The 16218-nt window shown below is 36.4% G+C and overlaps 1 protein-coding gene and 1 pseudogene across 1 annotated transcript in view; one reads left to right on the top strand and one right to left on the bottom strand.

Annotated features, from left to right (window-relative positions):
* MTREX (Mtr4 exosome RNA helicase) overlaps positions 1 to 16218 on the top strand; it is a 131328-nt gene that overhangs the window by 18197 nt on the left and 96913 nt on the right. Inside the window, exons 4-5 of the mRNA XM_023734962.1 lie at positions 4346 to 4408; positions 5342 to 5454. Coding sequence (XP_023590730.1) covers positions 4346 to 4408; positions 5342 to 5454 — 176 coding nt within the window. The remainder of the gene's footprint in view (positions 1 to 4345; positions 4409 to 5341; positions 5455 to 16218) is intronic.
* Positions 12862 to 13772, bottom strand: LOC105756494 (40S ribosomal protein S3a pseudogene; annotated as a pseudogene).

The raw sequence follows: 16218 nt of genomic DNA on the forward strand, positions 1-16218 counted from the left end.
ATTTCACCATCATATTTGTGAGAGAGTTTTGCTGGATATATAATTCTTGGTTGGCAATTTTTTTCCTTCAAGGCTTTATATATGTCATCCCATTGCCTTCTTGCCTGCATGGTTTCTGTTGAGTAGTCCGAGCTTATTCTTATTGACTTTCCTTTGTAGATGACTTTTCATTTATCTCTACCCGCTCTTAAAGTTCTCTTTATCTTTGGTTTTGGCAAGTTTAATTATAATATGTCTTGGTGACTGTCTTTTGGGATCTACCTTATGTGGGGTTCTATGATCATCTTGGATAGATACCTTGTCATCTTTCACGATACGCGGGAAGTTTTCTACCAACAAATCTTCAACAGTTCTCTCTGAATTTTCTGTTATTCACACTGTTCTGATATTCCAATCACTCGTAGGTTATTCTTCTTGATAGAGTCCCATGTAATTTTTAGGGTTTCTTCATTTTTTTAATCCTTTTATCTGATTTTTCCTGAAATAAGTTGATGTCAAGTGCTTTATCTTCAGTGTCACTAATTCTGACTTCCGTTGCCTCAATTCTGCTCCTATGACTTTCCGTTGAGTTGTCTAATTCTGAAAATTTATCATTAATCTTCCGGATTTCTGATTGCTGTCTCTCTATGGATTCTTGCAGCCTGTTCAGTTTGTCATTATGCTCTTCTCTAATCTTTTTAATTTCCTTTATTGCATGTTCTGCATTTTGCTTAATTTCCTTCCTAATTTCTTGAAGAGTTCTGTATATTAATGTTTTGTATTCTGCCTCCAGTAATTCCAAGAAATTTTCCTCCTCTGGAAAATTTCTAGATTCTTTATTTCCGGAGCTTGCTAAAACTATCATGGATTGCCTCTTTATGTGATTTGATATTGACTGTTGTCTCCGAGCCATCAAGAAGTTATTTATTTTATGTTTGCTTGCTGTGTCCTGCCTTCTCGTTTTGTTTTGATATTTCCAAATAGGCTGCTTGTATGATCTAGTTTGATTATTGGCACTTTTGAAGCTCTGATGTCCTGGTTAAATCTGTTACTAGGTATGTGAGCTCAGGAGTCCACCCACTCAGCTCAGGTGCACAGGTAGATAGCCACCAAGTGTGTGGCGTGGGCTCTCACAGTCCTAGACAGGCATGGTCGATTGCTGTAGGCACAGGCATCTCTGGCTGCAGCAGGGAGACACAGTCTGAGCAAGGCAAGGGGCTGACAGCTGCCTCCAAGTGTCCAGGAGGAAGGCGTGTCCCTGTTCCCTATAGCGCATAGGTCGGTGGGTTTTCCAGCTGGACTGTGAGCACCTAATGCTGTTGGCTGTAAGGACTGGGGGGTACCTCATATTCATGGGCCCCTATTGTAGGTAGCTAGGTGGTGTGGGTGGAGCCACCAGTCCTCACGCCCCTGATGTGGATAGGTGAAGACCCTGCTTAATGGGCAGAGCAGTGTCAGATGTCGAGAACCTGCCACTTCACAGCTGAAACAGTTGAAGTTAGGGTTCTGGTATATATCCTGTTGTACTGCGGTAAGGAGGGCCTTCACTGTTGAGATGGCCCTGCACAAGTCTATGTAGGGGGAAAGGCACTTAAAGTCCGTGTATCCCTTATGTCTGTGCCTAGGCAAAGGAGCTGTGCCTACCCTGAGTTCCTCACTTAGGGGAGCTGGCAGTTTATTTTTTCTCGTTTGTTAATTTGTTCACTCTCCAAGACAGGGAGCATGGCTCAGGGTGTTGGACGGATCCTACTTCTGGCCCAAGGGACTTGGCAATTGCTGAAGCCGGTCCAGGGCCCAGTGCAGAGCAGGGAGTAGGGAGCAGGGAGGTAAATGGGAGAGAGATTTTTCCCTAAGGGGGGTGTTTTTGATCTGCGTGGTAGGCGGTTTGAAAGTACTTATGTTTCGCCGATTTTCAAGGGCTGCTTCTCACTGGTTCTGGGTGGCCGTGTAGACTCTCAGTGGCTGGGTCTCTCCCAGTGCCGAAAACGTGCCTCCCGAGCACAGGTGCTTGCCTGCCTCACTGCTCATCCCAGAGTGATAAGGCCTGAAGGGCTCAAGCTCTCACTGGGTCATGTCTGGCAACTCCTTGCTTCCGAAACGTGTCTCCCTCCCCCTGCCGCTCAGTCCGGTTCCTCAGCTCTGCCTTTGATCTTCAGGGCTCCCAGATTGCCGTATATAATTGAATCATTTGTCTTTTCAGGTTTTTGTTGCTCTGCCCCTGCTTTTGTATCTTATCCGGCCTCCAGGAAGACTTCAATCATTCCATTTTCCCTTGCCTGTTTCAAGAGTCTCTTTTTCTCTGTTTGCCCTTTCCTATCAGCATGTAGATATGCAAAAACTTTTGTTCTAGGTTGCTGTTCAGACACTGTTGTTTTTCTCCTTCTGCATTGTAGTCATTCATCGGACAGGTTTTGAGTGCCAAATACATTTTATTATGCACTGAGTACAGAGTTCAACAAAACAGACATGGTCCTTGCCTTCTTAGAGTTACTGTTTAGTGATCTGCTAAAGACGCCTTGAAAAATTCCTGTTTAGATTTCTTAACCTTCTATTATTTTTTAATCTACTACAGTTAGGTTTCTTCTCCCTTCCTTCCTTTGAAATTGCTCTGGTAAAGATCAACACTGACCAATTGCTAAGTCTGTTTGACTCAGCCATTCTGCTAGTTTTCTGTTTTATGACTCCTTAGTCTCTTTAGGTAGTCCTACCTGTTCATTATATGCTGGTGTTACCCAGACTGTTTTCAGAGAATCAAAACAACTCTTTGATTCCCATAGATGTGAAAATATAATTTTTGTTGTTGTTTCTGTTAATTCCCAGAAATGCTAAAATCTTAATTGCTTAGTGCTGATGTTTTCTGTTTATATCAGAGGGTATCAAGAGAGAGATGTGAGGAAGGTCATCTAAGCAGGTATGGGCCCATAGGTTAATTGTACCTTGATGAGGGTCACACCATGAATTGGGGTCTAGTCTTCAGATTTTCAGATCCAGAAATTTTATTTTGTCTGTGTACCCCTGGTTGAGCTCTCAAAGGTAGACTCACTTTCATCATACTCGTAAGAAGTTGAGGTTATACAAAGGAATGTTACTTCCTTAATTTAATGGCTAAATAGTCCTCTCACTATCAAACTACCTAGGAAGCAGAATTAGAAACTTAAAAGTTTCTTGGAATCATAGTAAAGGAGGCTACAGTCTTATGGGAAAGACTGATGAATACTATTCCTATTCCCCAGAAGTGTTCGTTAACTACTAAAAACAACTTATAGTTACGTCTGTCCTAAAGTGGGCTGAATAAACTGTCAAGGTCTAACTTTTGGGCTTTGCTTGGTAGACTCTATTTAGAACGTCATACTCCTAACATTCTTCATACTGGTATAATTCATTAGGCTTCATAATTGGCTAGGTTTTACTTTTCTTAATTATCATCAGGTTCTAGTCATTTATTTCTGAAACTACCCACATCATCTTGATTATAACTGAGTCACAAATTAACAGTCTCTCAGTACTTCTAAAGCAGCTAAACACATCTAACACCTGTTTATTGACATTTTGCTTCTAGGAATTATTTCTAATTTCTATGCATACCTTACTTTGCCCCTGGGGATTATTTATGCACTAATTAGTTAGGTTCCTACTGTACAGTTAGAAACCTGAACATTGCCAGTATTAATTTTTGAATCTTGGAAATTTAGGTGTATTGTGAACTGCCCTCCAGAGAAAATCTTAATTGGAAAAAAATGCAAATTTCCTGTTCCAGGGAATAGGAAGTATCATTTTATTCCACCTAGTTTTCTTTCATGTGGTGACATCCGTTTTAATGTTCATTCAGCTTTTTTGAGCATTCATTAATGTCTGGCAGTAGGTCAGGTATGGGAAATACAAAGATAACTAAGATGGGTCCTAGACTTTAATAAATACAGTTTTTTTAGGGAGTTAATATGTAAGCTTTTAATTACTTTACCACAGCAGAGTTGGTAATTATTGTGCTTTAGGTGAAGGTTTACAGAGCAAATTAGTTTCTCTTTAAACAATTAATACACATATTGTTTTGTGACAGCAGTCTCCCCTTTTCAACCTTGAGTTACCCATTTTCATTTGTCCAGCTTTCCTGTCTCTCCTCCTGCCTTCTCGCCCTTGCCCCTGGGCTGGTGTGCCCATTTAGTCTCGTATATATGGTTGAGCTACCTGTATTGTTTGTTTTATGGGCCTGTCTAATCTTTAGTAGTAAAGTTATTGAACCTTAGCTTTTTGTCTTGTTCTTAAAGGCATCATTACTTTTAATTTTCACACCTTCATTGATTATGGAGTGCTGAAGGTGTCAGTTCAAAATAGTAACTTCGTGATTTTTTTTTTTTTTTGTCATTAGGTTGCACTTCCTGCAGATGAAGATTATTTACCACTTAAACCTCGAGTTGGAAAAGCTGCAAAGGTCTGTGCTTTGGGTGATAAAATTTATACAGTTTTGTGAGTCTATCTTTTTTTAAAAAAAATCTTAAAGATAAACTTTTCAGATAAGATTTTTATACTTTCCAGTGTATACAGACCAAGGATCTCCAGCCACCTGGAGACAAATACAGAAAAAATCCAGTCAGTAAACTGCCACGTTGGAAACCAAGCATCTTGTGTTGAATTTTTTTTTAAATTAGTGATTCTGAGTCTTTTTAAAGAATCTAATGATATTTATCAATCTTTTCTCTAGGGAAGAAAAATCCTTGAATACAACAAGTTTTTGCATACAGCTTTAGGAAATTTACAAACCTCTAATGAAACCCAAACTGTATTACTTGTATTAGATGGATTTTGAAGTCCTGATAGACCTTAGATGTTTAGCAGAATTTTAATGTAAAATTTTCTAAGTCATTTTCTTTAAGTGAAAAAAGGCAGTATGGTGTGGTAGAGTAGGATGAACTCTTAAAGTCTAATATATGTATGTTTGAATTCTGCTAGCTAAGTGAACTTAAGTGAGGGCCTTCACTTTTCGTAGCCTCAGAGTTTCTGTCTGTGAAAGGAAATAATGTCTACTTCAGGGGTTGTTGCAAAGGTTAATAATATATGGAGAATATCTTACACAGTACTTAACCAGAAAGCATTTTCTTAATAAATGGTAATGATTATTTTACTATTGTTAATGTATATACAAACAATATGATAATGAAAAAATGAAGACAGCAAAAGTAATTTCTATGCTGATTAATGATAATTTTTATGTTCCTAATTTTGGCTAGTGGATGGCATATTTCATAAATAGAACTGTAAAGAAATGCTCTCAAAACCATTTTGAGGGTAGCTTCTCTTAATTTTAAGTGTGTTCTGATGTGGCTAGGTTTATTTTCATGCAGATAATAATATTTTATTTTTATAGGAATACCCATTCATTCTTGATGCTTTTCAAAGGGAAGCCATTCAGTGTGTTGATAATAATCAGTCTGTTTTAGTATCTGCACATACATCAGCAGGAAAAACTGTATGCGCTGAGTGAGTAGCTTTCTTTTTAAATGAAATGTTAAAATAACTTTGTTTTTGTATCTTACCCTTTGAAATTTTTAAATTTTTTTCTGTTTGATTTCTTCAAGTTGATCTTTATTCTACTTATTTTGGGCTTTATTTGCTCTTCTTTTTTATTTTATAAGGAGGAAAAATGAGGCCATTGATGTGAGACCTTTTTATAATATAGTCATTCAGTGCTATACGTTTCCTTCTAATGGCTTTAGCTACATCCTGCAAATTTTATGTTATGTTAATATGTCATGCTTGGTTTGTTTGTGAAATGTTTTTGATTTTTTTTTTGAAATAATTTCATATATTTTGATATATTTGATCAAGGTTTCTGACATCATTTTCCTTCTACCTGAAGGAATTCCTTTAGTATTTATTGTAGTGCAAGTCTGCTGATGAGAAATTCTTTCAACTTTTATATGTCTAAGAATCTGTATTTCACCTTCATTTTTGAAAGATATCTTTGCTAGGCATAGAATTCTAATTTTTTCTTTCAAGTTTTTTTTTTTACTTGCATTGTTTATATATAAGAAGTCTGCTGTCATCCTTACCTTTGTTCCTTTGTGCATAATGTCTCCCCGCCCCTGGCTGCTTTTACATTTTTTTGCTTCATCACTACTTTTAAGCAATTTGGTTATGATATAGCTTGATGTAGTTTTTTTTATGTTTTCTTGTGCTTTGGTCGTATTGAGCTTCATTTGTGGATTCAAAATTCTCATGAAATTTAGAAAATTTAACCATAATTTGTTCAGATATTTTTCCAGTGCTCCTCATGACTCCTCTCCTTTGAGGACTCCAGTTACACTCATATTAGATCACTTGAAGTTCTCTTATGGCTCACTGCTGCTATGTTCATTTTTTTCTTGGTGTTTCATTTTGGATTGTTTGTAATGCTATGTCTTCAAATTCATTAATCTTTGCTTCTGCACTGTCTAATCTGCCGTTAACCCCATTCAGTATATTTTTTATCTCAGACGTTGTCACTTTTGTTGTTAGCAGTTCACTTTTGAGTCTTTTTTATATCTTTTATGTTTATACTAGGGTGCCCTGGTGGTACAATGGTTTACGTGCTTGGCTGCTAACCAAAAGGTCAGTGGTTTGAACCCACCAGCCGCTCTGTGGGAGAAAGATGTGGCAGTCTGCTTCCGTAAAGAATTACAGCCTTAGAAACCTTATGGGCCCGTTCTACTCTGTCCTATAGGGTCACTATGAGTCAGAGTCGACTCAATGGCAACAGGTTGTTTTTTTTTTTAATGTCTCCTCTAGCTTCTTGAACATATGGAATACAGTTAAAAGAATTATTTAAATGTTAAATGTCCTTGTTACTACTTCTTTCATCTAGGTTATTTCTTGGTCTAATCAAAGCAGTATACAAAGAAGCAGGAAAATATTTGGCGTGAATCAGTATTTTCCTGCTTTTTTGCATACTAAGATGTTTGGCTACTTTTAATTTTTATCACTGATTTTAAGCAATTTGATTATGATGGGACTTTACGTAGATTTTTTCGTGTTTCTTATGCTAAAGTTCATTGAGCTCCTTAGATCCATAAGTTTATTATAACCTGTTGCCATCGAGTTGATTCCAACTCACAGTGACCCTGTAGGACAGAATATAACTGCCCCATAGGGTTTACAAGGAGTAGCTGGTGAATTTGAACTGCCGACCTTTTGGTTAGCAGCCATAGCTCTTAACCACTGCACCACTAGGGCTCCTCATGGCTTTATTATAGTTATCATCAAATTTGGGAAAATTTCAGCCAGTTTTTACTTTAAGTATTGCCTTTACTCCGCATCCTTCCCCAAGTCCTTTGGAGATTCCTATTATATTAGGCAACTTGAAGTTGTTCATAGCCTACTGATGTGCTGTTTTTTGTTATTATTATTTTATTCTTTGGTGTTTATTCTGTGTTTCATTTTGAATAGTCTCTTACTATGGTTTCAAGTTTACTCATCTTTTTTCCTACAATGTCTAATCTGCTTTAGTCCCATCCACTGTATTTTTCATCTTAAATGAATTTTTTATCCCTATAAGTTTGATTTGGGTCTTTTAATTTCTTTCATGTTTCTGCTTAACTTAAGCTGCTCATTCTTTCCTCAACCTTCTTGAACATACAGAGTATAGTTACAATAATTTCTGATGTCCTCATTAACTAATTCTGTCATCTGTATCATTTTTGGATTTGTTTAATTTTTTTTTTTTTCTCATTATACTTTGGAATTTCCTGCCTTCGCATGCCCGTTAATTTGCGATCGAATGCCAGACATTGTGAATTTTACCTTGTTCAGTGTCAGGTGTTTTTGCATTCTTATGAATATTCTTGAGCTCTGTTCTGGGATACAGTTGAGTTACTTGGAAAAATTTAGTCCTTTCAGGGTTCACTTTTATAATTTTTTAGGCAGGACCGGAACAGAATTTAGTCTAGGACTAATTTTCCACACTATTTAGTCAATACCCATATCAGTATTCTGCCCAGTATCTTGTGGATTATCTTGACGTTTTCCGCTGTGATTGTTGGAAACCCAAATTACTCTCAACCTTGTGTGAGATTCAGTCATTTTTATCTCTGCTCCTTTTGGATGTTTTCTCCCTGGCCTTGGGTAGTTTCCTAACACTTGTTCATTATCAGTACTTACCTGAGACTCAGGGGAATGTTCAGCAGATATTCAGAGATCTCTCTTTGTGCAGCTCTCTCTTTTCTGGTGTTCTACCCTGTAAACTAGCCTGCATGCCTCTCTGGACTCCTACCTCTGTTTGCTCAATTTAGGGATACCTTCAGGCTCCACCTGGGTTCCCCCTGCCTGGCTTGGAACCTCTCCAGGCAGTAATCTGGAATTACTTCATTTGTTTCCTCTTTTTCAGAGATTACTGTACTTAGGTTCAGTGTCTGAAACCATTATTTCATATATTTGTCCTGTTTTATAGCTGTTTCAGTTGGGTAGGTAAACCTTGTCCCTGTTACTCCATCTTGGTTATAAGTGGAAGTTTCCTGTATTGTTATTTATATAATTTGTTTTTGTTGTTGAGAATATACACAGCAGAATGTACCACCACTTCATCAGTTTCTACATGTTCAATTCAGTGACATTGATTACATTCCTTGAGTTGTGTGACCATTCTCACCCTTCTTTTCCTAGTTGTTTCTCCCCCATTAACATAAGCTCACTGCCCTCTAAATTTCCTATCTAATCTTTTGCTTTGCTGTGGTCAGTTTGATCCCATATAGATAGATCTTAAAAGAGCATAAAGCTCAAGGCAGACATTCTTTACTAGTTATGTGAAACTATTGTTTGATTTTAAAAAGACTTCAGGGGATATTTTTGGTTTAAAGTTTAAAGATTATCTCAGGGCAGTAAGTTTGAAGGGTTTATCCAGCCTCCTTCCTGTATTATTTTTAATGTGCATTATCTATTGCTACAGTAGTATGCATATCTAATTTGTGAATAAATACACATATAATGAGTATGTTTTAAATTTTTTGATGGGGGTTTTTCTTCCAAAATATATTTAAAGACCACAGTTCTCTTGAGCCTTGATACTTGTGTCCTTGGATCAGACATGTCAATATCTCCTGAGAACTTGTTAAGCAGACTCTCAGGCCCAACCCCAGACCTGTTGAATCCAAATGTGCATTTTGGTAAGATCTCCAGATGGTACATATGTCTATAAAGTTTTTTGTTTTTTTTTTAAGTTTTTTTGGTGAAAGTATACACAGCAAAACAGGTTCCCATTCTACGATTTCTATACATAATGTTCAGTGACGTTGGTTACATTTTTCACATTGTTTGAACATTCTCATTATTTCCATTCTAGTTGTTCCATTCCCATTAACTTAATCTCACTGCCCCTCAACCTTCTCATCCATGCTTTAGATTAACTGTTACCCATTTTTTAAAAAAGCACATTACTCAAGGATGACATTCTTTACTATTTGAGCTAACCTGCTGTTTAGTTAAAAGGTGACTTCAGGGGATAATTTTGGTTCAAGGTTTAAAGAACATCTCAGGACAATAGTCACGGGGATTCCTCCAGTCTCAGTGGGTTGAGTCATAATGTGCATTAAAGTTTGAGAGAAACTGAGCCATTCTAAAAATGGATTGTGCTCTTTAACTTCGATTTTGAAATATGTTATAGATTGGCTTTTGTGGGTTAACTTTTAATAATTTAAATTGTTTATTTTTCCCTTTTCCTATTATGTGGCTGTATTAGATATTCTTAACAGGGGACACCCTATAGAGGAAAGACGCAGATAATGCATGATGGTGGAAGCATTTCATGAGTCCCAGAATAATTTTTCCTTTGGGATAGTTGGGACTTACTTGGTTACTGTATTGTTGGTTCATTCCAGACGTTGGCTTATCTATGCAAGTCCCATTTGTTTCTCTTCGCAGGGAGAGTTAGAGGAGTTAGGTTTGGGTCTCATGCCATTCTGGTGTCAGGTAATTGCAGAATAGTCTTAATGTATTTCCCTCTACTGCCCAGTTCTTTCCGGTGGGTTAGGGCTAATTTCTCACTGGTCCACCTCTTTTCAGAAGGTGCTGATGTCAGAAACTAGTTTCCTCCTAAGACATGAATATAGAAGAAGGGATCTAACTACTCTTAGTTTGATTATTTTATCTCACTTAGAAAAATAAATTTAATAGCAGTTTGTTTGGTGCATTATGCATTTAAAGCCAAAATATATAGTCGTTTAAACTGTCTAACCTTGCTTTCAGTTTTCGTACAAGAGGAGAGAAATAGAGGAGGTTCTTAAACCCTGCATTGTGAAACCATAAAGAAAACTTTAAACAATTCACCAGACCCTTTTGAAAATCTGATGAGGTGCATATTTGTGTATGTACACCAAATTTTATAATTTCAGGTAGTGGTTCAAGGATCTCAGATAAAGATTTCCCGTAGGAATTCAAAGACCAGGTAAAAACTCCCACTTTAGCCGGTAACTATAGCAGAGTGTAACATCTTATTTATAAGTCTTTTATTAGGATTAATATATTGGCACAAGATCATTTATCTATGTAATTGAATAGTTTTCCTGGCACTGCTGATTTTTTTATTCCAAGTATTTCTCTTAATTTAAATAACTTTATTATTAAATAACTTAAATACCATAAAATCCACCCATTGTAAGTACACACTTCAATGAATTTTTAACAAATTCACCAGTTTTAGAACATGTACATCAATGCAGTTAGTTGTCTTACGCATGCTTGCATTCAAGCCTCTACCTGCCCTTAGCACCAGGCAAACATTTCTGCCTTTTATCTGTAGTTTTGCCTTTTCTAGAAATTTAATGTAAATGGAATCTTTTGTGTCTGGTTTTTTCATTTACCGTAATGTTTTAGATATGTTGTCGTATATGTCATGTTGTTACAGATGTCACTAGTTCATTTCGTTTTATTGCTGTGCAGTACTTCATTGTATGTAGGCCTGGTAGCACTAAGTGCTCTGCTGCTAACCAAAAGGTTGGTGGCTCGAGCCCACCAGCTGCTTCCAAAAGGTTAAAACAAAAAAACAAAAAACAAACCCGTTGCCATCAAATCAATTCCAACTCATAACAACCCGATAGAACAGAGTAGAACTGCTCCATAGGGTTTCCAAGGCTGTAGTCTTTATGGAAGCAGACTGCCACATCTTTCTCCCACGGAGCTGCTGGTGGGTTTAAACTGCCAAATGCTTAACTACTATGCCATCAGGGCTCGTTTCTGTAAAGTGGTTTTTTTTTTTTCTGTATTCCCAAATGAAATTTTAATATTAGTTTGTTCATTTCTACCAAAAAGGTCTGTTGGAATTTTGATAGGGATTGTGTTGAATATATAGATCAATTTAGGGAGAATTGTCATCTTAACAGTATTGAGTCTTCCAACCCGTGAGCATGGTGTATTTCTCCATTTCTTTAGGTATTTGATTCTCTCACCAATATTTTGTAGATTTCAGTGTACTAGTTTACACATATTTTCTTAAATCTATTCATAACTTAATTCTATTTTATACTGTTGTGAATTTTGTATTTGGACTGTTCATGTCTTGTATATTTAAATAAAACTTTATATATTGGTGTTGTATCTTGCAACCTTGCTAAACTTTTTTTTTTTTTTTAGCTTAGTTGAACATCCTATAGGATGTCTACATAGATGATCATGTTGTCTGTGAATAAAGACAGTTTATTTCTTCCTTTCCAATACATACGCCTTCAGTTTCTTTATCATAATGCAGTGGTAATCTCCAGTACAATGTTGAATAGAAGTAGTAAGAGTGGACATCCTTGCCTTGTACCCAATGTTAGGGGAAAACGTTCAGTCTTTCATCATTAAGTATTGTTAACTGTTGTATTTTCCTGTTGTTACTGCCATCCAGCCAGCCCTGACTTACGGTGACCTCAAGCACAATGAAACAAAATGCTTCTTGGCCTTGCACCATCCTCATGATTGGTTTTGGATTGGACCATTGTCATCCATAGGGTTTTCGTTGGCTGATTTTTTGAAATAGATTGCTAGGCCTCTTTTTCTGGTCTGTCTTAGTCTGGAAGCCCTGCTGAAACCTGTTCAGCATCATAGCAGCTTGTAAGCCTCTACTGACAGACAGGTGATGGCTATGAATGAGGTGCACTGGCCCAGAATCAAACCCAGGTCTCTCACATGGAAGGCAGGAATTCTACCACTGACCCACCAATGTCTAGGTGCCCTTTACCAGGTTGAGGAAATTCCTTTCTATTCTTAGTTGGGAATATATAAAAATAAATTTAAAAATTGAGAGTTTTTATTAAGACGTTGTGTTTGGTCAGATGCTTTTTCCATCTGTTGAGGTACTCAATGTGGTATTTGTTTTTTATTGTTCATGTGGTATGTTACTTTAATTAATTTTATAATATTAAACCAATCTTGCATTCCTGGGATAAACCCAGTTGTTCACGGCAGATGATCATTTGTATATGTTGTCGGGTTCAGTTTGCTAATATTTTGTTATGGCTTTATGGGGGGTATTGGTTGTAGATTTCTTATCTTACAATGCCTTTGTCCAGCTTTGGTATCAGAGTAATAATAACTTCATAAAATAAGTTAGGAAGTGTTCCCTCTCATCTTTTTTCTGATTGAGTCTTTATAGTATTGCTATTATTTCTTCCTTAAGTGTTTAGTAGAATTCACTAGTTAAGCCAATCTGGGTCCGGACTTTTCTTTGTGGGAAGATTTTTAATTCCTAATTCAATTTCTTTATTCACTACAGGCCTGTTCAGATTTTCTTTCTTCTTGAGTCCTTTTTGGTAATTCGTACCTATCTAGTAATTTGTCCATTGCATTGAAATTGTCTAATTTGTTGTCATAGAATTGTTAATTTCTTTAAAATCATTTTACTTTCTAGGGGTCTCGTTGTGTGTTCTTTTTCTCATTACCGATTTTTGTCTTTTTTTTTTTTCCCCACAAATGAGATCTTTTATTTGTCACCATTAAAAGTCTGAATTTTAAACAGATTCTTGAACTGGTGGCTCATAGCCATCAGCTCCTTCAACTTTAACACCTGTCTCATCTCCGGTAGCTTTTCCAGAACTTCGACCTTCACCACAAAGCTCTGTGAGTTTTCCCGGTTTAAACCTGGGCTTCTTCAGCATTTTTCCTTTTCTAACGAACACGTCATGGAGAGGGTAAATAGTTTGGCAAGACTTTTCTATGTCTTTCCCAGTGCTGTCTGGAATTAATTTAATGACCACTTCTTTCAAGTCATTTGTCTGTACTTCTCAGGTCATGATGTCCATCATTTTCTTCTGGATTTGGCAGACCTGTTGGTGTGGAGCATAAGAAGTCTTTTTGAATCTGTTGCATTTTTTAGTAAAACTGATGCAGAACAGACGGAGCAAATAACCATAGGTAGTCTTGACATTAACATGAACTTCAGTTCTGGTCTGTCCTTTTTTCACCATAGAGCAGATTTTATCATGCGTAAGATCCATGCCATGGAAGTTGGTTAGGTATTTGTTGCCCTGACCATTCTCAGTAAATAGCTTCAATTTTCTAAAAGCAACTTCATCGTTCTGCAGATCAGCAAGGCCCACTTCAAAAACATGACGCTTGAGGCCATAAAATGCAATTTTGATTCCCTGAATTGTTGTGACTAGTGTTTTCCCAATATTTCTTAAATTGAACGTAGCTGGTGCTTTCATATCATACCAGTCTTTCTTAGAAAATGGATCAACCATTTCCTTCTGGGCTCCTTTTTTGCCACCTTTTGTAAGGTGCTTATTCTTCTGATTGTCATGATGCTGCTCAGAGAACCAGAAGGGCTGATTTTCACATTTTGTACCTTTTTTTTTTTAAACTTAGTTATTTTAGCTAAATGAGGCTTTGGTGGTTCAGGGATAGAATTTTCACCTTTCATGGAGGAGACTCAATTTGATTCCCAGCCAAAGCACCTCATGTGCAGCTACCACCAGTCTGTCAGTTGAGACTTGTATGTTGCTATGATACTGAACAGGTTTCAGCAGAACTTCAAGACTGAGAAAGAGTTGGAAGAAAAACCTGATGATCTACTCCCAGAAATCAGCCAGTGGTAACACTGGATCACAGTGGTCTGATCCACAACTGATCATGGGGAACGGTGCAGGACCAGGCAGATTCCTTCTGTTGTGCATGAGGTCGCCATGATTTGGGGGCAGCTAACAACAACAATTTTAGCTAAGTGTTTATCAGTTTTGTTGATTCTGTTTTTCTTTTTTGAAAGAACCAACTTTGATCATCATTGGTTTTTCTTTTTTCTCTTTCACTAATTTATGCTCTGATCTTTATTATTTTCTCTTGCTTTGGGATTGATTTGTTGTTTTGTAATTTCTTCAGGGTAGAAAGTTGGCTTATTGATTTTAGATAATTTTTCTTGTTTCATATAACCAACTGTACAGCAACGGGTTTGGTTTTTGTTTTTTAATAAAAGTATTTAAACCTAAGTTTCCCACTTTGTACTGCTTTACTTGCCTTCCATAGATTTGATAATACTGCATTTTCATTCAATTCAAATTATTTTCTAATTTCCTTTGTGATTGCTACTGTTTAGTTTTCAAACATTTCATGATTTTTTCCATATATTTTGCTGGTTTTTATTTCTAATTTAATTTCCTTGCAGTTGGAAAAGAGAAATTGTAAGATTTCAATTATTTTTAAATTTATTTCAACTTATTTTATGTTCTAGCCTATGATGTAGCCTGGCAGATGTTTAACGTGTGCTTGAAAAGAATGTGTATTCTGTTTTGTTGGGTAAAGTGTTCTGCATATGTCAGTTCAGGTGATTGATAGTGTTGATCATGTCATCTATATTCTTTCTGACTTTATGTCTAATTGGCCTATCGGTTATTGACAGATGAGTATTGAAATCTCCAAATAATAATTCTTGACTTGTCTAGTCCTTCATTTAACTGTCAGTTTTTGCTTTGTGTATTTTAGGGCTCTGTGAGTTGAAATCGACTTGATGGCAATGGGTTTCGTTGTTAACTGCATATACATTTATAATTGTTACATTTTCCTAGTACATTGATATTTTATCATTATCAGATGTCCCTCTTTGTCTCTAGTAACATTCATTCTGTTAAAGTTGACTTTGTCTGATACTAACTGAACTTTTATGGTTCCTATTTTTATGGTATGCTTTTTTCTATCCTCTTTTTTCAGTTTATTTGCGTCTTTGAATTTTATGGTGTCTTGTGTAGATAGCATATAGTTGATACTTATGTTTAATCCAGTCCCTGACAATCCTGCATTTTGATTGAGGTGTTCATTTCATTTCACTGTTTTTGTGGTATGTACCTCCTATCCTGATGCTCAATGCCTGAGCAGCTCTGGCTGGAACCTCCTCCAGTATCGCCAAATGGGTAAAACTGTAAATCAGGAAAATTTAACTGCAGTGGGTTCTTATGTGTGGCAATAATGAATGGAGCTGTAAAATGTTGCATGCCACTGCAGTGGAACTGGTGCACCCTGTGAAGGTGGAGGAAACAGGAGACCTTAGTGGGTAAAGACATATTTTCGTTCTTGAATAATTTAGTTATTGATATGATCGGATACACAGTTTCCTTTTTTTTTTGGTATGTATCTTTTTACCCTTTTTGTTCCTGGTTTCCTTCTTTACTGCCTTCTTTCGTGCTTAACAGATATTTCTAGTGTACAGTTTTATTCCTCGGGGTTTTTTTTTTTTTTAAACTTTATTTATTTGAGTTATGTTTTTTGTGGTTGCTCTTGGGCTTACAGAATGTCATCTTTAGCTAAATCTCAATTTCTGTAAAGTATTGAAACCTTGCTGTAATATAGCTCTGTTTTCTGTTGCTTTTTTTTTCTGTGCTATTTTTATCTCATATATATTATTTATATATGTTATAAACCCACTAATACCGTGTTATGATTACCGCTTTTAACAGTCTTTTGTTCTTAAACATACTACAAGAGTAAAGGAAAAATACATACAAACACACACAGTCTTTTATATTTATGAATATTTTTAGCTTTCTGTTGCTGTTTATTCTACCACCCGGTGTCAACTCCTTTCAGTCTGAACCACTTTTTAGATTTAATAGTGTCTGTTGATTTATCTTCATATTCACTGCTTTTGAGCCAATCTAGTGAATGTTTCGTTTTGATTATTGTACTATTCAACTGTAAAGTTTCCATTTAGTTTTGGTTATTATGACTTTGGTTTCTCTGTTGAGACTATTCGTTGAATCATTGTCCTATTTCCCTTTAATTCTTAGAACATAATTTTCTTTAAATTTATAT

Source organism: Trichechus manatus, unplaced genomic scaffold, assembly GCF_000243295.1.
Source record: "Trichechus manatus latirostris isolate Lorelei unplaced genomic scaffold, TriManLat1.0 scaffold00074, whole genome shotgun sequence".
NCBI classification, from domain to species: domain Eukaryota; kingdom Metazoa; phylum Chordata; class Mammalia; order Sirenia; family Trichechidae; genus Trichechus; species Trichechus manatus.